Here is a 27,519-nt window from a genome sequence, read left to right as displayed (position 1 = left end):
GGAGTCCCCATCCCTGGTGGGATTTAAAAGACATGTAGATGTGGTGCTGAGGGGCATGGTTGACTGGTAACTTAGCAGGGCTGGGTTACTGGTTGGATTTGATGATCTTCAAGATCTCTTCCAACCAAAATGATTCTATGATTCCATGATTCTGTCCTGGGCTGGATCCCACTGTCCTGAGCTGGATCTCAGCATCCCAGACCTCCAGCCAGCCTGCGCTGCCCTGGCTCCTGGGGCTTCCCAGCTGCATTTCAGGCACCTCCACAAATGGGAGAAGCTGCACGGTGGCCGTGGGTGGAGGGAGAGATGGATGCACAGGTGCACAGACTGAGGCACGTGTGCACAATGCATGGATGGACGGATGCACGGTGCATGGATGGATGCACGTGTGCACAATGCATGGATGGACAGCATCCTGCTAGGGCCAGGCAGAGCTGAGGGGTCCTCACTGCATTTCAGAAGTGACACGGAGAAGCAGTGACCCTGGTGACATGCCTCGTGCAGGAGCCAGGCCCAGGTGCTCTTACCTGTTGATGAGGTCCTCATTGCTGTCACTCTCCATCTCATCCTCGATAGCTGCCTGCAGGTCCCCGATGCGCTTGAAGGCCAGCTTCAGGTCCGACTGCAGGCTTTGGTTGGCGGCTTCCAGGCTCTCCAGGTCCATTTCCTGCAGGGAGGGAGAAGGGTGAGCTGAGTACCTTGGGGAAAGCCCCTTGTCTCCCTGCCCGGCCCTGTCATGGGTGCCTCACCAGCTCGTGCTTCTTGCGGCTGGCCTCTGCCTCTTTCTTGGCCAGCTCACCCATCTCCTCCTTGACGTCGCGGAGCTGTCGCTGCAGCCTCTTGTTCTGCTCCTTCTCCCTGTTCTCAGCGGCCGCACGCTGATCCCGCTCCTCCGTCAGCTTCTCCATGTTCTCCTTCAGCCGTGTGGCCAAGCTCTGCAGGGCAGCAGGCGTGGGGTCACCCCACATCCCCCTCACCCTGCCGCGACACGCACTGATGGCTCACGTGAGGATGGATCCCATGCCAGCCCTGCGAATTTACACCAGGAGACGGAGGAGAAAACCACCCCCAGGGCCAGGGAAGGGGCAGAAGAACCGCAGGGGTTTTGTCGAATCGGAAAAATAGATTTAACTGTGTGTGAAGTAATTACAGCATGTAAGGTAGGGAAAAAATAGCTCCCATTCTCCCCTGGCCGCTGAGCCAGCCACTGCATATTTATGGTCCCAGCAGAGACAGCGGGGAAGGGAAATAACAGCTTGGAAAATATTAAGAGGAGAGCTAAGCTGCTCTGCTCCCCGGCAGAGCTGCAGAGGCAGAATATAAAGCAGGCTGCGTTCAGCGGGGCTGGGAGTCTGTAATTTCCCTCAGTCAATGCAGGGGAAGAGCTGCTCTCCGCCGAGCTGGGCGCTCGATTACTGTTATCGGTGTCCCTGCGGGGATGGGGGCTGGCTGCTGGCAGGTGAGGGCAGCGGCATGGGGGGTCCCACAGAAAGGGTATTGGGGATGAGCTTGGCAGATCTCCTGGGCAGCTTTGCATCATGGTCCTCCTTACATCCTGGTTCCACTGGAGCAGAGGGAGAGCCCAGTGCCTACCTCCAGGCGTTTGACTTGTGTCCGCTCGAACTCCAGCCTGTTCTCCAGCTCGCGGATCTTGGCCTCTTGCCGGCTCACCAGCGACTTGTCCACCATGGATTGCTCCAGGAACTCCAGCTGGCTCTGCAAGCCTTGCAGCTGCAGTGGGGAGCACAGCCTCAGCCTTGACCACAACCACCCTGGCACTCCTTCATGCTGTCCTGGAGTGGAGCTGCTGGCCACGCTGCTCCCATTCCAATGGAGAGCCCCCCGCTAGGACTGCTTTGCACTCCCCATAGGGCAACAGGTCTCTTGGGTGTCCCCTGTCCCTTGGCTTCACTTGGGGTGCATGTCCATGCCTGATGTCAGTGCTCCTCACCTTCTCCTGCAGTTCCTGCTTCTCCTTGCTGACCTCCTCCAGTTGTGCCTGGAGGTCGTTCATCTGTGCCAAATCCCGGGATGCCTGCAGGACAGGACAGGGCCATCAGCAGGGTCTCTACCGTGCTGGTTCTGAGAGGGACACTACAGGGGGTGGGGGTGCTGCAGCTGCTGCTTTCCCCTCACCTGGGCCACAGCTGCCTTGTGCTTCTTCATCAGCTCGTTCATATCTTCCTGGTCCTCTTCCAGCCGACTCTGCACCTCGTTCTTCTCCCGCTGCAGCCGGCTCAGCTGCTCCTCCAGCTGAGGGAAGCCATCTGCATCTCCCACTGCACCCCAGGGGTGGGGCACCCAGCACCCAAAACCACCCCGAATGGTGTGCTTTCACCCTGCTGGCATGTGCTGCAGCAGTAGGGTCTCCCCTCAGGTGCAGGTGGGGCAGAGCCCCATCATGGTGCATCACACCCCAAAAAACACTTACTGCTGCCTTGGCCTTGGCGAGATCATCAATCTGCAGGTGGAGGTCTTCAATCTCCACCTCCATGGACTTGCGGGCCTTGACGGCAGCTGCACAGGTGAACTCTGACTCCTCCAGCTATGGGGACAAGGCTCAGCACTGGGCTGGGGCATGGGGACACCCCATGGCCCTCGCGGGCTGTGGTTTTGGGGAGGGTCTGGATGCACACCTGGTTCTTGAGCTGGGCAATCTCCCTCTTGCTGGGTGCATTGTTCTTCAGGTGGTCCAGCATTATCTGTGCATCGGCCAGCAGTGCCTTTGTCCTCTTCAGGTCCCGGCGCAGGCGCTTCTCTGTCTCAAAGTCCCTCTGGTTGGCCTGTGGTAGTGGAGACTGTGCCAGGACACTGTGCCAGTGGGGTGCCCACCCCTCCACAGCCACTTTGGAGTCCCCAAAGTGAGGCATGTGCCTGGCCGCCCCCAACTTTTACCTGCTCACTGACAGCAGACAACTTGCTCTCCAGCTCCCTTTTCTCTCTCAGAACCTTCTGCTTGTCCTCATACTCCTCCTCCAGCTGCACCTCCATCTGCTTCAGCTGGGGGACAGTTCAGGCAATCTGGTCAGGGTGGGGGAAAGGGGCCAGGATCCCCCTCTTGCATGTCCCCACATAATGAGGACACCAGGTGACCCCACCAGCCAGGTATTTGCGCAACCAGAAGGCGCAAAGCCCAGCGCACACCGGCCAGGGCAGCAGAAGGACTGGTAGGACCTGCCGGGCGAGCAGAACCGGGCTGCGGCCGCGTGGGAGCCGAGTGCTGCGTGACAGTGCCCAGCTGGCAGCTCCCAGCACCTGGCTGAGGCACAGGGATGCACCTTGGCCCACCCTGGGCAGCAGAGCTGTAGCTGAGCCCTACCTTTTTCTGGCATGACTGCCGAATCTCTTCCACCTCCTCGTCGCGGCTCTCCACCTCCTTGGCATGCGTCTGCCGCAGCCGCTCCATCTCCATCTCCAGTCGCAGCTTGGCCTGCAAAGGGGAAGATGTGATCAGAACAAAGGGGACGTGGGGACTCCCATATGCCAATCCCTGGGTGCCACTCACCCACAAAACCCCCTGGTCTGAGGCTGGCCGGGCTGCACGCCCCACAGTGACCTGCCGGGCCATGGCACAGAGAGCCAGGAGCCGTGTCAGCAGCAGCTATTGCCTGGCCTGATGCCGGGCTGAGGACTACTGACTCCTCTTCCCAGGTAAGCCCAGCCCAGGTAATAACAGCCCTGCATGAAACCACCCCGCCCAGAAACCTCACCCCTCCCCGCTGTACCTGCTCTAGCATCTGGATGGTCCCAGCCTGCTCATCCAGTTCCTCTTCCTGGTCTTTGACCTTCGCTTCCAGGTCCCTCAGCTGTTTCTTCACCTTGGCCAGGGAGGCTTCATCCTTTGACTCCTGGGAGGAGATGTCCTGCAGCTCAGCCTCCAGCGCTTCTGCCTTCTGTGTCAGCCCCACGATGTCTGAGTCCTTGTCCTGGCAAGAGAGGGGGTCACTGTGAGCCCTGGGCACCCACCAGCTGGGGAGACTGGGGAGGGAACTAGGGGCTGCTCACCTCCAGCAGCTGCTTGAGGCCAAAGACTTCGGCCACCAGCACATCCTTCTCACGGCTCAGCTTCTCCCGCTGCAGCCTCTCCCGCTGTGCCTCCTCATGTGCCTGCGAGAGTTCACTGTCGAACCTGTGTGAGGACAGTGGGGTGGGCACTCAGTACCCCACAACAGGCACTGGTGCCACCACCACTGAGCACCTTCATTCCATAGCAGCAAGCACTGGGAATGAGCGTAGGCACAGCGCTCACTCAAATTGTGCTGTTGATAAGATGGAACTGCCAGCGCAGCAGCATGAAGCCACTCAGAGAAACCCCTCCCAGCGCCATTGCTCAGCATCACAGCACAGACACCAGCAGCCCCAGCAGCCTTCCCATGAGGCCAGGACATGCTGGTAGGGACCATGGCTGCTAACAGTGGGGTCTTGGCTATGTGACACCACCAGAGACACCACCAGATCCTCCGAAGAGGATGTGGAGGGGCTGCAATGCATTGAAGGGCCTTCAGCAGGGAAGGGCTTTTGCAGCAGCTTGGCTTCCGCAGTCACAGCCCAGCGTTGTGATGCCATGCGAGATGGCACTGGTCCCATCCTCGGAGGGGACATGAGCCTGTGAGTGGTGAGCACTCAATACAGCCCGGAGCAGCCTCTCCCAGTGCCCCCAGGATGGGATCAGCTGGGTTTGATCTGAATTGCTGCCTTTGGGGCTTGGAAAACAACCCTGCGCTTGAGTCTGCGACCTGTGTTAAACACCTCGGCAGCTAATCCCCATTTTCCCTCGCGCTGGGTAATAAACAGCTGCATTAGCAGAGACTCCAATCCGCGGAAATTGAAATTAATTAGATTGGATTCTCTGGCTGTATTTGTGTGTGATCATTACCATAATGAGATGAAAGCGTCCCCGCTGCTTAATAACGTTAGTAAACTTTGGGGCTGGGAGAGGGGATGGGATGAGATGAGTGCCAAGCAGAGCTAGGGGGCATCAGCGGCCCCCACCATGGGGCATAGCCCCACACTGGGAGATCACTCGGCTTCAGGCCCCCAAAGAGGGCACTGGGATCCCCCCACTGCAACAAACACGTCCAACCTGGACAGTGTTGTCCTGCTGGAGACACCACCCCAGCCAAGTGGGAACTGGTGAAGTGCCCAAATCCCTTCTAAAATGGTAATGCCACTTTGCAAGAAAGCTTGCCACATGGCAAGGATCCCATCCCCTCTGTGGCAAAGATATCATCCCTTGCAGGTCCCCTGTCACCTCCAGTGCATGGTCCCCACCTCCGCTGCTTCTTCTCCAGGTCATGGTTGCGTCCTTGCTGGCCCTCAAGATGTAGCTTGGTGTCCTGCAGCTCTGCAGCCAGGCGCTGGCACTTCTTCTTCAGCTGCTGCAGCACCCGCTGGCTCTCCTCACTGTCTGCCTGCAGATCTGTCAGCTGTGGGCAGGGGCAGGAAGGCAGTGAGGGCTCTGGGAAGCCAGCACACCACTGTTCTCCAGGCCATGTGCAGTCTCAGCCCCGAGCAGGCAGCAGCTGCCCACCCCTTGCCTGTCCCGATATTGAGAGGACCAGGGAGTCCCCAGGGTTGAGACCCACTCACCCTGCGCTCCAGCTGCCTCTTGCTCTGCTGCTCCACCTCCAGCTTGTCCTCCAGCTCCTGCTGCAGTCGCTTCTTGGTGAAGTCGATCTCCCGCACCGCCCGCTCATATTTCAGACGCCATTCACCACCTGGGTGTAGAAATGGGGTCACCAAGGAGCTGTGCAGAGTGGCTCAGGACAACAAGGAGAAGGGACCATGGCGCTGTGCCCACAGAGCACCCAGGGTGTGCTGGTTGCAAGCACTGGAAGCAGGACTGTACCTGAATCATCGTCATCAAGCTCCCCATTGAGCTCGGCTGCCCGGATGAGCCGAGCCTCCATCACCTCCATTTCCATCGACTCCATCTGCTTCTTCAGGGCATCGTATTTGGCCTGGGAAGGGATGTGTCTGTGGTGAGCACCAGAGAGGGACTGAGAGGCACTGTGAGACCAGGGAGAAAAGCACATACCTGCAGGTCCTTCATCTCCTTCTCAGCCCGCAGCCTCTCAGCTGTCTCAGCATCCAGCAGCTGGGAGGCCGACTCGCCGGTGTTTCGCTCGTCTGTCAGCTCTGATGTCAGCTCTGTGATCTGGGGTGGGGGTGGTGGGGGAACAGGACCATGGGGCAGGTGCTGGGTAAGCCAGCACTACACTGCACCCCATCCCAGCACCGGCAAGGACCTACCCTGCTCTCCAGGCGGTCGCTGTTGAGCCGTAGCTCGTTCCGCTCCTTCTCCACCTTCTCAAGTTTGCTCTTCAGCTGCTGGATCTCTTCCTGCAACAGAGGGGCAGTGAGGGAGGGGGCAGGCGCAAGGCAAAGAGGTTGGCAGGCAGGCGGCTGGCAGGTCTCTGCAACCCCCCCAGCACTCCCCCAACACTGGGTGGGCAGGGTGGGGGCTCCCCGGGGAGCGAGGGCTGCTCTTCCCTGCCAAGGGCTGGGCAGGGACTTTCCCCAACCGGCTCTGCCGCCATGCTGACTCCAACCCCATAAATGGTGTTGAAACACCAGGCAGCCCTGGCAAAACTGGAGGAGGGTCCCACAGCTCCTGGGAGAGGAGGTGGGAGCTAACCCATCAACTGGCAGCTTGCTGAAGGGTTTGGGTGCACCCAACCCACCAGGATGCCCAGGGACCACCAGCGAGCACCAGGGAGGCGTGTTCAGCTGGCAACTTCAAGTACATCTTTCTCTCCTCTCCTCTGGACCCAAACAGGCTGGCAGGGGTCAGGAGGGGGCCTGGGCACCCCCACCCTGGGCACCCATCCTCAGTGTGTCAGGGTGAAAGCTGAGCCAGGCAGTGGCTCCGTGCCGGGCAGGCTCGGCAGGGGCACGAGTGTCTGGTTGCCAGCGTGGTGCGGAGCCCCCACATATGCCTCTCGGCACAGGGTTTCATTTCCATTCTCCACGCCTTGTAATTGGGCTCAGGCAACAGCCGGCACTCGGATGCTAATGACATGCTGATTCGCAAATTAGGGAGCAATTCGAGCCTGCCGCTGAGGGCAGGGGGCTGCCACGGTCCTGCGTCGCATCCCACACTACCGTAGGGTCCTACATCCCACCCCACTGTGGGCTCCTGCATCCCACACTACCGTAAGGTCCTACATCCCACCCAACTGTGGGGTCATGCATCCCACCCCTCTGCAGGATTCCGCATCCTAGCCCACCAAGGGCTCCTGCATCTCATCCTGCTGCAAGATTCTGTATCCCAACCCAGTGCAGGACACTGCCCACAGCCGACACTGCCCACAACCAACACTGCCCACAGCCCCCCCCTGCCCCATACAGCACCCCCTGCCACAGAGATACCCACGTCTTTGCCACGGATCTGATCTTCAGTGAGCTGCACCTCGATAAGGGGCCGCACGGTGGTGAAGAGCTTCCACCAGGGCCAGTCCTTCACCCCCTTGTTTTTCTTGATGTTCTTCTGCACGCACCGGATGGCCAAATCCTGAATCTGTGTGGGGCATGGGGTGCCAGCAGAGGGACAAAGTGGAGTGGCTGGGCTCTCAGCACCCTGGCATGCTCCCCTTTGTTAGCATTTGGGCTAATCGCACCCAGCTTAGCTGCTGTTTGATTCCCTCCAGCCCCTCCAAATGCTAATCTTGCAGAAGGCGAGGAGCTGCCGAGATGCCTATTTTACGCCCTCTTTAATACTAAAAGTAGGAGCTGAGATGTTGCTTCATCCCTCTGCAGCAATGCCCAGCACCCTCCTTGCCAGTTTCCCCCAGCCCCCAGTTTCCCCTGGCCCCCCACGGCTCCCCACAGCTGGGAGTGTGGGGGGAGGTGGGAGGAGGAGGAGGTGCTGGCCCAGGCGGCTGCAGGAAGGCTGCACTGCCCATTTTTGGTGAAATTGTGCTGCAGAGCGGGGAGGGGAGAGCTGCTGGGACGAACCTTCCTCTTCTTGAACTGCTGCCGTGCCAGGAAGCCCCTGCACGCTGCCTGGAAGAGGGTGATGTTCCTGCTGGTCTGGGTGTCGCGCTGCTCCTCCAGCCTGGCCAGAGACCCGGCCCGGAAAAATACCTGCGGGAGGGCAGCAGGGAGAGATGCCAGTGGGTGCTGGCATCCCTCCGGCCACACCGTACCACCCTGCTGCTGCACCAGCCAGCGGGGATGTGGCTCTCCCCTCTGCAGCCGCCGGCCTGACACGGGGGTTTTATTCCCCAGGCACGAGAGGAATTCTGTAGGCGGAACCAAACAGTGCTGCCCTTGTGCCACCCACACCTGCCCATACCACTGCTGGCACACACAGCCAGTGTTGGGCATCATACCCGGCTCAAGCCCATGTGGTAGCTGCTCTTCTCCAGGTCCAGGGACTCCAGGAGCTCCTCCACTGCCTGTGGAGAGCGAGAGGTGTCAGGGGCAGGCTCGGTTTAGGAGACCCCCAGAGTGCAAGGGATGCCAGGCCATAGCACTGGCCCTGGCACAGGGTATGTACCCGCTTCTCATCCACCACAATGTAGTTGCGCCCATGCTTCTTGGTCAGATGCGGGGCCAGGACGTCAAAACGTCGCCTGAACTCCGCAAACACCATGTGGTCAGGGTATCCTGGGGGAGTAAGAGGGAGATGATCTGTGGGGGCAGCCAGGATGCCCAGGAAATGGCCAGGGACAACCCCACATGCCCTGACTTGCTTGGACGCATCTTTTGGAAGAGCTGATGGGGTCACTCCATAAGGCACGAGCTCCCTGGAGGGACAGGCATGCATGGAGTGATGGAATTCTCCAACCCTCCTTGGGAGCTTTTCCTTGGCTGTTTAGCAACTTTGGCTGGGATCTGAGGATAAAGTGGCCAGATCCTGCCTCAGAGGGAGTGCAGGGACACGTGTGTCACCCATGTAAGCAAACAAGCCCTGCTCCAGCTCCACTCTGAGCTGCAGCCAACTTCTGCAGCAGGCTCACAGTGCTGAGCTTCCACATCTTAATTAAGGACAAGGTATTGATGGGGACACTGACCCCAGCACAGCCAGCTGGCCATGGCCATCGACCCAGGAGGTGTGTGGGCAGCATCGATTGTCGATCACGCCAGGGAGGGTCTGGTCTCCAGGCAATAAAACCTCAACTGGGTGGCTGGCCATGCATATCGATAAATGCTTTGCTGAGCACGACCCAAAGTCCCTCACTCCGGTGGGACAGGAGCTGGCTGCCAGGAGGAGAGCTGCCAGGAGCCAGCAGCACCAGCCAAGACACCCAATTAAGGCCATGCCTGTCCCCAGCACAGATAATGGCTGCGTGGAGGACTGGGGTCAGGGACAGGATCCTCCTGGGAGGACAGCTGGTGGTTGAGAGGCTCAGAGCACAGGCATGTGCTGGAGGGGTTCTCTTCGGGGGGTGTGAATCCTCAGTGAGAAGATGCAGCTGGGACCCCCAGAACATCCATCCTAACAGTGGGATATGCACCACAGCCCTGGCATCCCCGTCCCCCGTGCCAGAGGTGCCAGTGGCACAGCTCACCTTGGCGATACATGCGGAGGGCATCAAGCAGGCGGGAGCCGCGGAGCTGGGCACGCAGCAAGGGCACATCCAGCTGCATGAGCCCAGCCTCACAGTGCTCTGCTGCAGGCAGCTCCAGCTCGCTGCCGCTCACCCGCCGGCATGGCAAGGCCCGGGGGTCCCCGCTGGCCCCCGCAGCCTTGGGCAGGAAGCAGTGCACGAAGTGGAGCTTGGACTTCTTGATGCTGTCAATGAGGGCATCCTGCAGGCATGGAAGAGTTGGATGAGCTGTGACATGTTGCGGTGCCCTGGCCAGACCTGGGAAGCCCTCCTTGGCACTTCCTCACTCACCACTTGCAGCTTGATCTGTATGCAGAGAGACTTCTTCTTGACGGCAGCCACGCCGGTGGTGAAGGTCTTGCGCATGCTGGTGGCCCGGCGCAGGGCTAGCTGGGAGCCCCCCTCCAGCCCTGCCACCGAGCCTGACAGCACCAGGGCTGACCCTCCACGGCCAGCAAACAAGCTGCTAATGATCTTCCTGCAGGGCACAGAGGGGATGTAACCTCCCCATAACCACCTCTTCCCTGCAGAGTGTTCTCCACCCCCGAACCCCACTCACTTCTGTGACTCCTGCAGCAGGATGGAGGCATTTTGGGAGGCTGGGTTGTGCTTGACATGATTGAGCCAGCCTGTGGCATCGTACTCGACCCAGTTGGTCCCTGAGCTGTGACCCAGAAGGAAGTGTCGGGGCTTGTCACTGGGGAGCAGCGGGTTGTGCCCTGCAGGGAGACACAGCACTGATGGGCATGGGACTGGTGCTTCACCAACACACAGCCCCACGGCACCAGGCCCACCCTGACCTTTCTTGCCCCCTTCCTGGGGGCCATAGTAGGAGAAGAGCCGCTCCAGCAAAGTGTCCTCGTTGCCACCTGGCTGCAGTGCCTCCTCCTCCAGCAGCCACAGCAGCCCCCGTGCTTCATCTGTGCGGGCCAGCGACCGGACCTGCAGGTTACACCACAGTTGTACCCAACCCAGCATGCCAGCATTCCCTGGGCAGAGGTGGGAGGATACAGGGAACCTGGAAAACCCAGGGAGCATGGAATGTCTGCCACTGCCTGCAGCAAGGCAGTGCCACACCACATGAGAGGGTCTCTGCTTAATGGAGACCCAGCAGGGCAAGAGTCCTTATGAAGTACTCTGGGTAGCAAGATGCTCACCGAGGTGGAAAAAACTGCTCAGGGACCCACAGGATGGAACCCAGCACAGGGCTAGTGCTAGCAGCACCCCTTGGTCTCTGCAGCCTTCTCCAGAGGGAATGGAGTATCCCAAGGACTGGTGCACCTTAGGGACCAATGTGCCCTGAGGACCAGAGCACCCCAGTGACAGAAGCAGCATGGGGATTTGTGCACCCTGGGGATCTGAGCACTTTAGGGACCAAAGCACCCCAGGGACTGGAGAACCTTTGGGACCCATACACCCTGGGGACCAGAGCTCCTTGAAGTCCACAGCACCCTGGGAACTGGTGCACCCTAGGGACTGGAGCATCCCAAGGACCACTCAAGGGCTCCTTGCAGCACAGATGGCTCTCAGGGTAGCATGGGACACTGTACCAGGGCACACAGCACAGACAGAGGCTGCACACATGGTCAGAGCTGCGCTCTCATGGCCAAGACTTCAGTCCAGCCCTTCTCCTCCCGCTGACTAACTACTACCAAAGAAGCAAGAAAGCCACCTGGCTGTTACCTCATCTGCTACAAACCAGTGTCATGCAGCCACGAAGAAGCACAGTGGATGCTTACCAGTGCTTGGTGTGAAGACTGGTCTACAGCAGCTATAGAGCCAGAGGAGCTGGGCTCAGCATCAGCCAGGGCAAGCTCTATGTTCTCCTAGTGAGGGGTGAAAGGTTCAGTTAGTGCCTGCATGGTGGTAGGGCAGCAATAGGAATCACCAGAAGGTCAGGACACTGGTCTCAATAGGATCTAGGCAGGAGGCAGGGCTTTCCCAGTGTCCCATTGCTGCACAAGCATGGCATGGGGCAATGCTGGATGGTTAGAAGGAACCAAGGCATGTGAAAGGGTTCCCCTGGGCTATTGGTGGTGACATGGAGCAGCTGCAGTGATCTTCCCCACCAACAACAACCACATCCATCCCATCACCTCCAAGCCTGGCACATTTGCAGGCAAAGATGCTTAGCTAGGGCTGGAGCCAGAGCTGTCAGCAAGGGCACTGCAAATGGTGGAAGCCCTGGGGAAACACCTCCAGGATCAAGCATTGTGTTGGGGCTGCTTTGGTTGGACTGGTGCAGGGTAAGAAATCAGGGTGGGGAATGCAGGAGATGCTCATGAAGAGAAGAGGGCAGGGCAGGAGGCAATGGCAGCCCTGGATGCCCCCATTACCTCCTTGTAGCGCTCCAGCTCGCGGGCGAAGGTGCGCTGGTGGAAGAGGAGCTGCAGGCGCTCCTGGGTGTAGTTGTGGCAGAGCTCCTCAAAGGTGGCCCCACGGCTCTGCCCTGCTAGCTCAGGGTTTTGTGCCCCAGGGGTGTCCACCACTGTCACTGAGCACACTGAGTGCTGGCTCGATTTCAGTGCCCTGGTGGGGACAAAGGGACACAGCACAGTGAGTGTGTGCTGCCAGGTCCCCCTTTCAGCTCTCACCCCAGCCCCCTAGCACGCACCTGTTGAGGAGGGAGATAAGGAGGGTGAAGAGCTCAGAGTACAAGCCGGCTGCCATGCCCTCCAGGCACTCCAGCGCTGTCAACTTGGTACCTGGCCAAGGTAACTCTTGAGTGTCCCCAAGCCAGCATAACCTGGGGCCATCCTCCGTCCCCACTATCCCTCACCCTACCTGTGCCACTGTCACCCAGGGGAGGCTCATCGGGACCCTGACGGAAGGAAGTCGATCGCTGCAGGGAGGCCTTAGGCTGGTGTTTGAAGATGGAGGAGGAGAGCTCCTCCAGGCTGCAGCCCAGCAGGTACGCAGCTTTCTGAGCCCACTCATGGCGTGCAAACTGCTTCCTCCCAGCTGCAGGGTGGAGAACAGAGCTCAGTGCTGGCCAGTAAGTCATCCCAAATGGGAGGTGCTTCCAGTCGGACTTGGGACAATTTCAGGGTCCCCCAGAATAAGGCTGCAGATGCTGTGCACAGAGGGAGCACATGGCCAGAACTAGAGGGCCCAAAATATGTTTTGGGGTCTGATTAGGAGACAAAGGGTGAATGGCTTTGTGCCTCTGTTAAGTTCAGCCCAGAGCCATGCCATGGGGCAGGGGGATGAGGGGCGGCCCTTGCCACCACTGTCCAGGGACCCCTGGGGCCTGCAATGGTGCAGGGCTCTGAGCCACCCCATATGGGAACGTGGCCCTGCTCAGCCTCATGCACCGAGCAGCCCCGCCACGATGCAGCAGGACAGACTGCAGCTGCCGGACACAAGTACATGGGTGCCAGGGGAGGTGGGAGCAGGTTAATGGTGAGACACAGGGACATGACAGATGGGAAGGTGGTGGCACATGGGAGGGGGAAGCCAGAGACACACGTGGAGAACAGGACTTTACCTTCATCGGCGTCTGCATTGCCAAAGGGCAGCATGCACCATGCAAACAGAGACAGGGGTTAGAGACAACGGCACGGCACAGGGACACTCTCCTGCTGAAACACCCCGCATGCAGCCACCACCCATGCACATGCCAAGCCTGGTCTCCCCAAAAGCATTGCTGCAGTGAGGCATGGGGGCCCTTCCCCTGTGAGTCCCAGTTGCACAGTGGGCACTGGTGGGGAGCAGTTCAGCACTGCCCCAGAGCATGGGGAGCTGCTGTTGGATCCAGCCCAGTACAAGGGAGCAAGGAAATGCGGGCTGGTGCAGCTGAGCTGCCTATGACCATCCCCAGCATCCACAAGATGCAGAGAAGACTCCAGGTGCAGTGAAGGACTGGGATGTTTGCTCCATGCAGGATGCAGGGATGCTCCCCGCGAGCAGGACCTCAAGATGCCCCCACAGCAGACCCCCATCAAAATGTTCCCAGCCACCATCCTGCCAGGGTGGCTGCAGCAGATCCCTGCTGCCCCCTAGTGCCTTGAGCACCCCATGGACCGGCATTTCACCTGGTGCATCCCAACATCCCTCTGCTCTCTCATCTTTTCTCCCCAGGGCTGCAAACCCTCTCAGTGCAGGTCCCAGCTCCTGATGCCCGTTTCAGGTGTGCCGTGCCCAGGCACTCCCACCAGCATGTAGCATCACAGTGGGTTTCCAGCACCATGAGGAGTTAGGTGAGAGCTCCATGGGGAGAAGAACAGCCCCATGATGTCAAATTCACTGTGCTCAGGGATGGAGAGCAAAGCCAGTACACATCCAAGCAAGACCCGCCACCCATGAGGAGCTCTGGGTGCCAGGGTAGCCCTGCCCCACACTACTAATTGTGCTAACAGGACCCAGCCAGGGGGGCCTGATGGGCAGCAGGCAAATTTAGGGCTGCTAAGACCCAGACAGGGGTCAGGGTTAGTCCTGGCACACCATCAGCATCCCAAGCCCCCACTACAGCCCCAAAACCAGCACCGTGCGGCACCACCCGGAGCAGAGCCCCCCGCGGCTCAAATTACCAGCTCCGTCTGCCAGCGGCTCTGCAGGGAGGACAGCAGGGAGAGTGTTATACTGGGGACAGAGGACACCCCCCAGCTCCCCCAGCCCCACTAAGGATCCCTATTCCCCAAGTTCACAAGGGCCAGCCCAAGATCTGAGGATGTTTGATTCCCATCAGCCAGTGGGACCGCCCTGACCAAGGGGAATGAGCCAGGTGCCCCAAGGATGGCAGGGCACTGTCCCTCAGCTGACACAGCCCTGGACACCCCCCTAAGGTCTGGCCACACTGGGGTACCCATTTTCAAGGTGCTAGTAGTTGCTCTGGGACTCCATGCAGCCATCAGCCTTGAGCTGAACTCATTAATGCCTCTCACCCCTGAGCAGCTTGTTACCTTTTGTGGCTCCAGCTGCCCCCAGATGATAGATGGCCCCCAGGATGAGCCAGAAGGCTTTTTGCTCATCACCAGAGATGCCCATCACCTTCATGGCAGCCTGGAGCTTGTTGAACTGCTGGGTCGCCTTCTGCTTTTCTTCTGGCTGTGGAAAGCAAGGGGAGCCATTGGTGTGGGAGCCTGGCTCTGCCACCCCCTGCATCCAAGTGGGCCAGGGAACCCTGTCCCTCTACCACAGCCCCCTACTCAGACCCATAGTTGTGACCTTGGAGAGGGGCACGATGCCGAAGACATTGTTCTCTGCCAGGTGGTTGAAGTGAAGCTCAGTCCTGCAAGGATAAACACTGAGGTTGACTCTGCATGGGAAACCCCCACCCCAGGCTGAGGGCCATGCCCTTGCCTGCCCCAACTCACCGGAGTGCACTGTCAGAGCAGGCCAGCAGGTAGTAAAAGATGTTGAAGGTGGCCTCGTTGGATGGACGCCTGGCAACACGCAGCTTCTCCAGCAGCAATGTCTGGTAGAGATGGGAGGGCTGGGAACCATCCCTGAGGGTCCTGCTTCTACCAAAAGCCCCACCCCAACCTCATCCTTGCTCCCTGCCCAGGGTCTCCACAGCAACATGAGGGTCTCCTGCCCAACACAGGGCATTGCATTAATGCAAGCAACATCCAAGCAATGTGTGGGCATCTCCTCTCCTGGGGTGTCCGCTACTACAGGAGCACAAAGCAGCTCTCTGGAATTTTAAGGCCTCTGCTTTTATTGCACCAGGGCAGTGTCTGGAAAATAACCCCCTGATCTCAGGGAACTGAGCTCATCTGCACCCATCTGGGTGTGAACAGAGGACAGCAGGATGCCTGGCTGCTAAATGCTGCGGGCATGGCTGGGCAGCCAGTGGGGGTCTGCAACAGAGCTCAGGGCTTAGCACATAGCCAGGCTGCCAGCATAAACACCCTGGTGAGGATGGACTGGCTCTCATGCCAAGGGGGAGCCCTGGTGAGGATGGACTGGGTCCCATGCCAATGGAGGCCACCTCAGTGAGGATGGACCGGTTCCCATGCTGAGGGAGGCCATCCCGGCCCCCTCACCTGTATGGAGGCAGATGCCACCTGCCCAGCCTGGTCGAAGTCCATAGAGATGATCTGGGAGAAGCGGGTGGCGTTGCCGTTCATGCCAGTGCTGCTATTGCCAAAAGCCTCCAGAATGGTGTGCAGAGCCTGCCACTTCTCCGCTGCGGAAAGAGAAGCAGGGCAGTGGGGTGCAGGGGCAGTGCAGTGGGGGGCTGGAGCCAGCACCACCAGCCAGGCAAGAGCTGCTGCTCCTGTGCCATGCCCCACGACACAGCAGCTCTGGGGACCCGCGTGAGAAGTGAAAGCGCTGCCAGCTGGGCTGTGAACGCAAAGCAGGGGGCGTGAGTGAGCGGCAGGGATACCCCGCACCCCATCGGAGACTCACCAGAGAAGACCTTGCCGGTGCTGCCAGCGATGGTGGCGAGGTACTGGACGAGGTGCTGGCAGTTGGTGGTCTTGCCGCTGCCGCTGGTGCCCAGCAGCACAATGGCCTGGTCCTGGCGGCTCATCAGCATGCTGCGGTAGGCGGCCTGGGCCACCGCATAGATGTGTGGGGATGTGTCCTCCCTGCGGCACCCTTTGAACATGTGCATGACCTGGCAGGGATGGGGGAAAAGCGGGTGAGGGTCAGCACCCTGCCATCCACACAGTCTCCTTCTGCATGCAGTGGCATGGCTCCCAGCCACCTGTCCCCTCCAATCCATCCCAGAGCAGCAGGGTCACCTTCTCAGAGTACATTGAGGGGGAGCTGAGCGGGTTGATGACGACCATGGTGGGGCCGGCGTAGGTGTGCAGGAGGTTGCCACCATAGCGCTGCCGCAGTGTGTGCAGCACGCTGGACTCATTGAGGTAGAGGAGGCTGGCGAGGTCCTCCACGCGATCACAGGAAGGTGGATTTGCCTGGCAGCAAGGTTGCAGGGGAGTGTCAGGTGGGGAACAGAGGTCTGCCCCACCATCCCCCACCCTGTGGTCCTACCTTCTCCACATCATCCTCTTCAACCTCCAGGATTGCTCCATCATGGTCCAGCTTCACCTTCACCTTGCCCTCAGGCAGGGGGCTGCCTTCCTCTGGCCGCAGCTGGCTGCCTGTGAGGGGCACAGGGTGCTCAGAGAGGCCATGCTGGCAGCTTCCCAGGGACACCTCAGCTGGGCTGGAGCTCGCTGGGCTACAGGAAGGATCAGGTGTCCCATATCCCCCACGGTGCAGGGCTGACCCAACTCACCCAAGGAGAAGCCATCCCTGTGCACCAGCCACACCTTCTCAGTTTCATACCAGGCCTCCTCAGCTGCTATTTGCTCCTCTGTCTTCGCCTGTGGGACAGTGGGACATGAGGCAGTTGTGGTCACCTGCTCCCCAGCTCATCTCACCCTCTCCCCATGTCTCTGGAGATGGAAAGAGAAGGACTGCCTGGCACAGGGCCACATGCCAGGCAAACATGACCACCCCCTGCAAGACACAAGCCCTCCCAGAACATGTGCCCAGCTTGCCCACTGTCCCTGGGGACCCCAGTGGTCTGGGGGCTTCAGAGACCAACAAGGCCCTGACACAGCTTGGTGTAGACATGAAATAACAGTGGCCTAGGAATGCATTCACCACAACCCCCCTGGGCAAGCCTGGAGGAGCCAATTTCCAACCCCCAGCCCAGAGAGCAGGCACCCATGCCAGCCACGTGCTGGGACACAGGCGACACAGGAACACTGAGCATGCTGTGGGGACATGGGACATGCTGCAGGGACAAGGAACACTGCAGAGACATAATGGAGTGACACAGGACATGGCACAGTGATGGTAGAGAACCATGGCAGGGGAAACAGTGGTTGACACAGCCAGCACAGTGAGGACATCACCACCACCCAGGAGGTGGGCAAATCCCAAAGCCAAACCTGAGCTGCAGCAGGGACAAGGCCAAAGGGGGCTGCTGGGGCATCATCCACTTGACCCTGGCAAGGCCAAGAAATGGGGTGTGAAGGCAAGAAGGGTTACTTTCTGCCTCACAGACAGCATGGAAAGTGGCAGGGGGAAGCGAGCAGGGGCAAAATGTCAGTGCCAAACCCTGCAAGTGCTCTCATTGCCACCCACCACTGCTGTGGCCAGCATAGTGGCAGGTCCAGTGCAGTGCTGGGGACAAAAGGAGTCCAGAAGGATGCTGGCCATGAGGCCATGCTATCAAAGTCGCAGGGCTGGGGGCCACTGTGCTGACCTGATGTGAGCTCTGCCAGCACCATGTGCCACAGCTGCTTTGGCATGAGCCATGCATCCTGCCTATGCCAGCTGCCCCTTTCCATCCTGCTTTGCACCTCTGCCCACTCTAGTTATGCCACATCCACCAAGAGTACCCTTCTGGGATGCCCAGCTCCCCAGCATGGCCCCAGTGGGGAGAGGCACCCAGCCCCGGCCACCCCGGCACCCTCTGGCCCCGTGGGTGATGTGGGAGCCCACGGGGCAGGGCAGGACGGGGAAAGCCTTACGCTCCAGCAAGAGGCGCGGGCACAGACGCCAGCCCAGCGGCAGACAGATGGCGAAGGGTCGCCGGCGGAGGCAGAGGGCTCCTGAGGACAGGGGTACAGTACCTGGCTGGGTGCTGAGGTGGAGGCGGCGGGGTCCAGCTAACAGCAGCAAGGAAGAAAGAAAGAAAGGAGAAGAGAGAGGGTGAGAGGAAAAGAGCAGCAGCACTGCCACGCACCACAGGGCCCAGGCATGGCCCAACCCCTGCCACAGCACTGCCTGAGCAACCCCCAGCCATGGGCAGCTCTGCCCAGGGGAGACTGCTGAGCATTGCAGTTCCCCATAGCTGGGCACGCTGGTCCGGGCAGTGACCTTAAATCCACTGGCATCCCTGATCATTCATCCCCTGCTGCAGGTGCCACCCAAAGAGGGAGTCCAGGACTAGTAGCCAGGCACAGGGGTACAATCACCCTGTGAGGAGCACATGGCATGGCCAGGACAGCCACACACTGCCCACATATCTCCATGCCTGGGCAGGCAGCACGCGAGCGCCAACACCCCTGGATTTACAGAAGTGGTGAAGATCCTCTCCAGCCGGCGCTGGGCCTCCTCCTCTGGGCTCAGCTGGGACGTAGGGCCAGGGGCAGCCTGGGGGCAGAGCACCGTTAGCACCAGGCTGGCTGCCCTACAGCCCCTGCCAGCCCGGTGCTCATGGCACACAGGCGTCAGAGGGGCTATCGCAAAAGCTTTCCCAGCCCTGCAGCCCAACAGAGCTTAGGGTGGGTACTGGGGCAAAGGCTGGTGCAGACCCAGAGGTACCAAGGCCAGCAGAATCGGGACACCAGCAGGTAGCCTGCAGTGCCCGAGGACCCAAATCCCTGCTCCCACACACCTTCTCGGGGGGTGCCGGGGTGGTTTTCGCGGGGGTCGGCCGCTTCTCGCTGGGCTGCTGCTTCTTCTCCATATGAGCCGGGGGGAAGACAAGGGGCAGCATGATGGGGAGGCCGTAGTGCACACCAACTGCCCCGAGAAGTGACCCCCCCCAACCCAGCACTGCACACCCCAAAACCACTGCAAACCATGCGGGTGAGCGCACACCATGCTGCACCGGGCAGCACAGCCCTGTTGCTGTGTTAGAGCATCCCTCAGCGTGCACACACTGATACCTTGTGCCGCTCCAGGGCCATGGGTTTCAGAGCGGATGCCTTTGCTGGCTCCACCTTCCCTCCCGAAGGCTGCACCGGTGGCTCCGCCTTGGCTTCAGCACCCGGGGATGGGGATGGCTTTGCATCCCCCCCGCTTGGCTCAGGGGACTTCTCCTCCCGCTTGTCCCCTAGCCGGAGCCGTGGCCGGTGCTCTTTGGTTTTGCCCTTCGCCATGAGGGTTTTGAGCCCTGCTGAGATCTCATCCTTGGGCTCTGGCTTGGCAGGGGCTGCTGGCATGGCAGGGGGAGGTGGCACAGCTGGGGGAGCTGGGATGGCAGGACGGCCTGTGTCCTCCTTCCTTGAGGGTGGCACCGTCTCAGAAGATTTGGCATCTCGCACTGGCTCAGGACACTTGCTGTCTTGCCCTGGCTCCTTAGCACTGCTGGTATCCTCCCCCGGCAGGACTTTCCGGACCACCTTGCGCACCACCCGGACCACCTTATGGCGGGACAGCCCCTGGCCATCATCCCCCTGCGGCTCAGAGGCTGGGCCCTCCAGCCCATTCACGGCCGCCCCATTCAGGACCGGCTCCGGGCTCCTCCCTCGCCCAGGCTGAGGCTCGGGGCTCTTAGAGGGCTCAGGATTCGGGGCTGCAGGCGCCGCCTCCTTCGGGCTCTCTGACTGCAGCCACAATGACACTGGTGTGAGTTGAGCTCTGGTGGTGTGCTGCCTGCCACCACAAGCACCTACCGTGTGGGACACGGTGATGTCCAGGGCTTTGTGCCCTGCCATGGGAGCACAGTTCCCAACCCGACCTTGGACCAAAGGACACAGCAGCCAGTCCCCTTCCCCAGCCAACCTACAGCCTCCCACCAGACCCTGGGGCAAGGAGTGAAGGTGACCTCCCCAGCCAAACATGCAAGGACCCACCAAGCCTCAGGCTGCCAGTAAAGGGGTAAAACTCAGTGCTCAGGACCCTGGCAGCCCCACTGCAGTGTGCAGGGCAAGCTGCAAGACTTCCTCTGCCAACAGCTTTGGTGGCCCAGCACCATAACCACTAAGGTGGGCACCGATTGCCAACAGGCTGGCATCCCTGCCAAAAAAACTTGCCACCCTCCACAAGCTGCCTTGGAGCAGCCAGCAGCACTCCCCAGGGACTGGAGTGGGTGCATGCTCAGAGTATGCTGAGCCCATGACCCTCTGTGAGGTCCCCAAGCCCTGGCAAGGCATCTGTCCCCGCCAAGGGTGCGCCCCATCCCCAACACAGCTCCACCCTGCCCATGCCCTGCAACACTTACAGCCCCATCCTCCTTCCCGGGTCTTTTCACAGCTAAGGATTTGTCCTCGTCCTTGACCTGAGGGTCAGACAAACAAGAGGAGCGAGTTTCAGCCCACCACAGGGCCCCACTGCCGGAAGAGTCCCAGACACTGGGAAAAGTCCCTGGGACCATCACTCCATGCATGCCAGTGGGGCAGAAGGCTGCTGCATGAAAACAGCCCCAGTTTTCAGCCTGCTGCAGTCCCAGGGGACAAGGACCTGTGTCCTTCCAGGCTTCCTGGCAGCCAAAAAATAGGGGAAAGCACAGAGATTAACCTTGGTTATGGCAACCCCAAAGGGAAAAGTGCTTTGCTGGTCTGGCCCCGGCCCCCTCCTCGTGTGCAGCAGGTGAGGGAGCTGGCACATAAAGCTCCAGCACCGCTCCCCACAGGGGCTCTGCCTTTCTGCACGTCACCCTATCAGGCGTCACAGCACGTTTTAAGTGTCACTGGCTAATCTCTGTGGCAGCTACACTTTGGAACATGCCAGCTCCCTGCTGATTGGGGTGACTGAGGGTCTCTGGTGGGGTGGGCAGTGAAACCCTTCAGTATTTTGGGCCATGTCTCTGAGCTGCAGGGCTTGGCCACAACACTGCAGTGGCAGTGCACAGAGCACTCCATGGGCAACACTCTGACTTGCCATGGCACAGCTCCTACAAGCATTTGGGGCTGGCCAGTGGCACTGAGGTGGTTCACACTGTGTTAGAGACTGGACCAGCAAAGCAGTGGTTAGTGACGAAGTTAGTAACGGCATGCGTGGCCGTGCCGGTGACCACAGCCCTGCTGCAGCAGGGCTCAGGGCAGCTCCTTGTTTGCTCAGTGCAGCCCCTGGTGTGGAAGCACAGAGAGAGGCTGAGAGCACCGCTCTGAATGTGGCACTGGGCAAACTGGGGGAGCTGGTCGGCAGCGTGCAGCGATGTGACCAGAACGTGTGGCACAGGCAAACATGCGAGAGACTTCCCTTCTGCTCCCAGAATGCAAACCGGGATGAAAACGCCATGGCGATGTCTCATGGAGCCGCAGCCCTGGCTGGGGAGAGAGGGAGAGGTGAGATGGCCTGGGGCTGGCACATGGGGCACCGAGCCATGGCACACAGTACGAGCACACATCCTTACCCATTGGCCCTGGGAGCCCGGGACCCTCAGGAATGGGCGCCTGAGACCACTGGCTCTGGGGACAGGCAAGTGGCCAGGCTAAGACTTGACAAAACTCATTGTGCAAAAAAAGTGCCTTTAGTCAGGCCACAGGACTGTGCCCCAGGTTCCTCTGGGCGGGCCAGTCCGCTGCAGTAAGCAAATGCCAGAGTGAGGGAAGGGATATTTTCTGCCCCGAGCACCCTGCTTGTCTCAACAGCCCGGGTTATTCTGAGCCTGAGCCTGTGCCAGCCGCTGGGCAGCTCCGATGGGGACCCACTGCCCTGGCTAATGCCATGCTCTGAAAACCAGGGGGGTCGCAGCCAGGGGTGTCAGGGGGTTCTCACCCTCCCAGGGCCAGGCATGGTATAGAGGAACACCTGGCCACCAAAACAACCTGCATGTCTGGGGGTACATCACCCTGCCCCCCAAGAGGTCCCCCTGTATTCCCGTCATTGCAGTGTGTAATGCCAGCACCCAGAGCACAGGCTGGGCACCAGGGTCCAGTAACAAACTTGCCCACGGGTCAGAGCCCCCAAAACCTCTGTCCATGGCGCTCCCACCTCCATGCAGCCTGACACCACTCCAAAGATCCCTGGAGAGCACCAGCACTGGCATCCCCAAGGGGGCTGCAAGTAACAGGCCCTGGCCACCAAAGCACCCCAGGGATGGGTGTAGGCTCCTCATGGCCCCAAACCCCAGTGCCAGGACTGGTTCCCACATGCCACCCTCACGATCCCCCATGCCGTGCTGGTCACGCCGGGGGTCCCCACCTTACCACAGGGTCGAGGCGAACGGGGAGCAGGGTTTCCGCTGAGGCGAGCGTGGCACAGTGCGGTGGGAGAGGCACTAAGGGGGCGGCAGCCAGCAGCGCAGGGACAGCTGGGCTGATAGGGCCACCCTAAAAATAGCCGAGGAATGCGAGGGCCCCGGCGGCGCGCGCAGCAGCTGGAGGGATCATCGCGGGGGACACACAGGCAGCGAGGCCTCGCCACCGCTACCGCCACCGCCGTCACCGCCGGAGGAAGTGATGTGGGCTGGCAGCGGCCGGACACTGCCGCGGGGGAACTGCTTGGCCTCTGTCCCACTGCTTGCTCTAGGGGAAGTGAGGAAACACTCCCCAGGTCGAGCACAGCTTTGGGGCTGGGGGAAGCCAGGGAGGGTCCTGTGCTGCGAAGGATGGGGTTGCACATTCCAGCACCCTGGGGTGCTGCAGCGGGGTGCCTGGTGTCAGAGCGGGATTCTTGGCATTGTGCCAGGTGGTGCAGCCCTGACACCACTTACTCCTCCCTTTCCTTTCTCATGAACACAACAGTTCCCCAAAATGCTCCCGGAGACAGATGGCTGTGTGCCAGCACAGCAGCCCACCAGCATGGTGTGATAGCCCACGGTAAATCTGCTTTCACAGCAAAGCTGCTGTGAAAAGCTGCAGGTCCAAGGTCTCTCTGGAAACAGTGGGAGTGGGGCAAGGGGCTGGGGGCCTCCCTGAGTGGGGCCTGCTGGGAGGAGGCCAGCAGCAGGGAGCCAGGAACACCAGTGGTGTGGAGAAGAGATGGTGACTGCCTAAGCATGGGAATGGTGGGGACCCCAAGCCAGTACCTGAGCAGGTCGTGCCTGACCACAGGTGTGTCCAGAGACAAGAACTACTCCCAGAAGGAGAAGAGGGTCCTGGCCAAACACTCTTGGCAGGGCTGGCACGATGCAGTGGAGGGTGCTGACAATGTCCCCAGGTAGTGCTGGCAGCAGCCACTGGCTTATTAGCAAAAAATCACAGACACAGCCTCTGACAGAAGGAACAAGAGGCTTTGATGAGGGCACTGGTCCAGCCCCAGCATGCAGATCTGCCACAGCCCCCGCCGTAGTGAGCCAAACCCACAAAGATCCAGGCAATGTGGGGCTCCTGCATTAGTCCTGCCTTCCTGGGGGGTCCCGAGCATCCCTGAGGCAGGGCATGGAGCCACCCCCCAGGGAGGAGCCTGGCTCCCATGGGCCATCTCCACCAGGACCCCAGCACAGCTGCGCAGCCATGGCAGTGCGTCTGCCTGACCAGCACATTCTTCTAATTCCTCCACTGTGAACTTCGGTGGAGATGCACCAATCCCACAGGCAAACTTGCTAGACACAACCCCCCTTCACATGGTCCCATGAGGATGTCCACACCAGAGGTGTGCCACCAGCCCCATCCCTGTGATGAGGCTAGAAGAAGAGCCAACACAAGAGCTTCCCCTGGAGAAAGCACAGACAGAAGGACAAAGTGCCTCCAGCACAATGGGAGTCCTGCAGACCCACCTCACGTGCCCCCTGGCTACCCACAGAGTCCCCCAGTGGGATACGTGGCACAGCAAAGAGCCAGCACCCACCCACACCGTGGCCTTGCACCCTGGAGACAGCAATCTCCAGTGACCAGGGCACACACGGCTGGTGGGCAAGCAGGGTCTGCTGGCATGGCTGCCAAATGCCTGTGGTCCCAGTGAAGTGCTGGAGCAGTCAGAAGTGTTTCTGGAATATTTCTGCCCGGCCGGCGCATGCCGAGGCTCTGCCAGAGGAATTCTGCCGGTAAATAAATAAATACAAATGTGGAGCCAAGCCAGCCTGGCTGCCCCGTGCCAGGAGCAGGGCTGGGACATGGTGGGGGGGTTTCACCTGATGCCCAGACATGTTGTGACACTGTTTCACTGCCTGTGCACTCCACGGTACTGAGAGCCCCCCCAGACACGGCGGGTCTGCTGTGCTGTAGGTCTGTGGGGATGGGGGTGACTTGGCATGGCCCTTGCCAAGGTGGTTAAACGCCACTCAGTACGCAGGGAGCCTGGCACTGCCCCCACTCCAGATGGGGAGGGGCTTTCAGAGCAGCAGCCCAAAATATGTCTATAATTTCCTGTTTCAAAAAGGATCATTTTTATTTAAATTAGGACCAGAAACATTCCAGGGAGCTTAGTGGGGCCTGGGGGAGAGCTGGGCCTCCCTGTGTGCCAGCACCTTGCACTGCCCCGTAGGGTGAGGGACCCTGGACCATAACCTGCACCACAGCCTCTGTGGCCCAGCACTGGCAGAGCCTTGATGCATCCTCCTGGTACACCCCTGCACCACACAGGAGGAGATGACATCCTGTGCCAGGAGGTGTCTGTGCTCTGGTGGCACCCAGAGATGCCATGACCATGGTCAATGATACATTTCCAACCTGTTTCCTCCAATTGATGCCATCTAACCACACTAGGGCCCAGAACAAAGAGGTATGCTGCAGCCTCTCCCCTGCAGCCTCAAGGGCACTGGCATCTCTCTTCTCCCTTCCCAGCCACAGCACTGTGCTCTTGGTTGGCAAAAGCACCTCACCAGCCCTGAGCACTGGCATCAAACACACACGCCTGCTCCTGTATCCAGGGCAGCAGCCATGCTCCCCAGCCCCATGGGGTTATCCAGCCAGGGGTTATCCCAGCAGCACAGCCAGCATTGCCCAGGGTCCAGGGATGAGATGCTGGAAGCCATCACTGGAGGTTGGTGTAGACTCCACCCTGCAGCACCAGCACCTGCTCAGGGAACACAGGGAGCCCCATGGCCACAACCACAGCCTGACCACAGCCACCATTGCTCCACCCTGGCCACCATCCCATGGGGACAGGGCCCTTCCATGCTCAGCATGGCTCTCCCTGGTGCAGGTGACCTGCTCTGCAGGCACAGGCACCACTCCTCTCCCTAACGAAGGCTTAAAAATACACTAAACAAGCGCAGGTATAAGCTAAACCAATGCCGCACTGCTGCACCCCAGTGGCACCACGGAGGGAGTCCAGCCCTGCCAGCTGTCAGTATTCTGGGGGGCTTCCATGGGGATGCCAGTTGACCAGGGTGCTGGTTAGCCTGCAGCAGGGTCAGCAGAGCTGGGCAGCTCGTGCGAGGGATGTGGGTCACCCAGCCATTAAGTTTCTATTTATACAGCATCAGTCACACGCCCAGAGCTGCACACACCATCGGCAGTTCCTGTCCCCCAGCACGCTGCACTGCCCTTCCTGATCCCCAGGGAGAGATCACAACATGGGGAGGCTGATGTGGGCAACACGGCAGGCAGTACAGCAGTCGGAGCTGCTCCTGCAAAGCAGTGTTAGGGAATTCCCAGCGGCCAGGAGCAAAGCTCCTTCCTCTGCCAGACCATGCTGCCCTGGTGACCAGTGAGGGACAGTTTCCACAGGTAACAGAGCCGGGCTCTCCCAGAGCCCCTCTGGCAGGAGGAATACCAAACCCAGCAGCACAATGAACATTTGGTAGGGCAAAATCTACTCCTGCCAGACTGCAATCCCTTGGAAACCCACCCTTGAAGCTGTTCTGCCATCTCAGGCATCACCCCTGCATCCAAGGCTCAGGTTCCTGCTCCTCCCCGTGCATCACTCCTGGCCAGAGCAGCCCCAGCACCCATCGGTTCCCTGCCAACTCCAACACCCACTGGGAGGACGCTGGCAGCTGACAGAATCTCAGGGCAGCAGCCCCACGACATAGACCGAGTTACTCACATCCCAGGCAGCGTGGCGGGTGCCCTGGCCGCCCCGCAGCCAGCAGCGGCTCAGCTCGCTCAGCTCCAGGATGGGCTGCACCTTCAGCTGCACCGTCTCCCCTGACTGCCGGATCATCTCCACGATCTCATCGCGGGATTTGTTCTCCACGTTTCGCCCGTTGATCTCCACCAGCCGGTCACCCGGCACCAAGCCCAGTGCCAGGTCTTTGGTGCCTGCTCCGGGTTCGGCAAAGTGCACGATGCGCCGGTACACCTGCCCGTCGGGGGCCCGGTCCAGCATAGTGGTGCGGCGCAGGGAGAAGCCAAAATCACCGGTGTTGCGCCTCTGCAGCTCCAGCTGCCGCGGGGTGGGGGGCTGTGGGGGCACCAAGGCAGGCAGCCGCAGCTCAGCAGGGAACCTCTTGTCAACGAGCTCCAGCACCCTGGCACGCAGGGAAGTAGTGGGAAGGTTACAAGGGTGTCCTGGGGGGACCCCTTGCTTGGCGAGCTGAGTCTCTAGTGTGCGCACCTCCACCTGTGGGGAGGGGGCCGCTGAGTGCTCAGAGGGTGTGGATGTCTCTGAGGTGCTCTCATCCCGGCTCTTCTGCGAGAAGGAGAAGCGTTTGACAATCATCTGTGAGTTCTGCTTGGCCAACGAGCCAAACTTGGCTGCCCGCTGCAGCACCGAGCCCTTGAAGTTGGCATCATCCACCTTGAGATCGTCACTGGAGCTGGCTGTGCTCAGGTGGCCTGAGTCCAGGATGATGCTGCCCCGGTTGCTGTCGGAGTCAATGTCCGTGAGATGCAGGTCAGATCCACTGGCCACCTTGATGGGTATGGGGTTGGAGATCTCCAGGCGGGTCTTGGAGTCCCGCTTGGAGGCACGGTTCAGGTTGAAGAAGCCCCGGCGCATGCTCATCTCCTCCAGGCTCTTGAGCTCAGCTGCTGACATCCGCTCCTTCTTCTCCTTCTTTTCCTTCTTCTCCTTTCGGGCCCCATCCTTCTCTTTGTCCTTCTTCATCAAGTTGAACATGGTGCGGGAGTGCTCGGGGTACACTCCCCCGCTGTGGCAGGGTGCTGGGTCAGGGTGCTGGTCACAGCACAACCGCCTGCCTGCAGAAGGAGAAACAGGTGATGGTGTCATCAGACAGTGCCACATCCAACACCCCACTCCACGCCACTGGTCACCTCAGCTGTCCCACATCCTCAGCCCCAGGCCATGTCTGAGAATCCCAGAGACAGCAGCACAACAGAGTTCTGAGACTGCCCCAGTCATTGTGTCCTTGCCCTGGCTGGGCAACAGGCCCCAGGGGTGCAAAAAGAGTGGCCCCACATCCTTGGGGATGCCCCAGAAGAAGCCCAGAAGCCTGCCAGCCCTGTAAATTGCCATGCCAGCCAGTGCCCCCATCATCTCCTACAACGCAGGAGTCATTTTGGAGCAGCATAGGTGGGCAGGGCAGGAAGGTTTCCTG

General features: G+C 60.1%; 1 protein-coding gene across 1 annotated transcript in view; it reads right to left on the bottom strand.

The window, feature by feature from the left end:
- The window catches only part of MYO18A (myosin XVIIIA), a 37,245-nt gene that overhangs the window by 5,184 nt on the left and 4,542 nt on the right, over window positions 1-27,519 (bottom strand). The window contains exons 2-39 of the mRNA XM_054166738.1: window positions 26,067-27,160; window positions 18,095-18,130; window positions 16,747-16,834; window positions 16,500-16,609; window positions 16,247-16,423; window positions 15,909-16,119; window positions 15,542-15,684; window positions 14,870-14,970; window positions 14,721-14,784; window positions 14,456-14,600; window positions 12,339-12,515; window positions 12,169-12,259; window positions 11,891-12,083; window positions 11,294-11,380; window positions 10,355-10,496; window positions 10,114-10,273; window positions 9,846-10,032; window positions 9,516-9,756; window positions 8,501-8,610; window positions 8,334-8,399; window positions 7,957-8,085; window positions 7,376-7,519; window positions 6,253-6,342; window positions 6,038-6,157; window positions 5,849-5,960; window positions 5,590-5,717; window positions 5,272-5,426; window positions 4,006-4,129; window positions 3,726-3,926; window positions 3,320-3,430; window positions 2,896-3,000; window positions 2,637-2,783; window positions 2,432-2,545; window positions 2,137-2,253; window positions 1,952-2,035; window positions 1,594-1,731; window positions 750-935; window positions 528-667 (exon numbers count right to left, since the gene is read on the bottom strand). Coding sequence (XP_054022713.1) covers window positions 528-667; window positions 750-935; window positions 1,594-1,731; window positions 1,952-2,035; window positions 2,137-2,253; window positions 2,432-2,545; window positions 2,637-2,783; window positions 2,896-3,000; window positions 3,320-3,430; window positions 3,726-3,926; window positions 4,006-4,129; window positions 5,272-5,426; window positions 5,590-5,717; window positions 5,849-5,960; window positions 6,038-6,157; window positions 6,253-6,342; window positions 7,376-7,519; window positions 7,957-8,085; window positions 8,334-8,399; window positions 8,501-8,610; window positions 9,516-9,756; window positions 9,846-10,032; window positions 10,114-10,273; window positions 10,355-10,496; window positions 11,294-11,380; window positions 11,891-12,083; window positions 12,169-12,259; window positions 12,339-12,515; window positions 14,456-14,600; window positions 14,721-14,784; window positions 14,870-14,970; window positions 15,542-15,684; window positions 15,909-16,119; window positions 16,247-16,423; window positions 16,500-16,609; window positions 16,747-16,834; window positions 18,095-18,130; window positions 26,067-27,080 — 5,888 coding nt within the window. The 5' untranslated portion in view covers window positions 27,081-27,160. The remainder of the gene's footprint in view (window positions 1-527; window positions 668-749; window positions 936-1,593; window positions 1,732-1,951; window positions 2,036-2,136; window positions 2,254-2,431; window positions 2,546-2,636; window positions 2,784-2,895; window positions 3,001-3,319; window positions 3,431-3,725; window positions 3,927-4,005; window positions 4,130-5,271; window positions 5,427-5,589; window positions 5,718-5,848; window positions 5,961-6,037; window positions 6,158-6,252; window positions 6,343-7,375; window positions 7,520-7,956; window positions 8,086-8,333; window positions 8,400-8,500; window positions 8,611-9,515; window positions 9,757-9,845; window positions 10,033-10,113; window positions 10,274-10,354; window positions 10,497-11,293; window positions 11,381-11,890; window positions 12,084-12,168; window positions 12,260-12,338; window positions 12,516-14,455; window positions 14,601-14,720; window positions 14,785-14,869; window positions 14,971-15,541; window positions 15,685-15,908; window positions 16,120-16,246; window positions 16,424-16,499; window positions 16,610-16,746; window positions 16,835-18,094; window positions 18,131-26,066; window positions 27,161-27,519) is intronic.

Source organism: Dryobates pubescens, chromosome 13, assembly GCF_014839835.1.
Source record: "Dryobates pubescens isolate bDryPub1 chromosome 13, bDryPub1.pri, whole genome shotgun sequence".
NCBI lineage: Eukaryota > Metazoa > Chordata > Aves > Piciformes > Picidae > Dryobates > Dryobates pubescens.
This window is presented reverse-complemented; position numbering and strand designations above follow the sequence as displayed.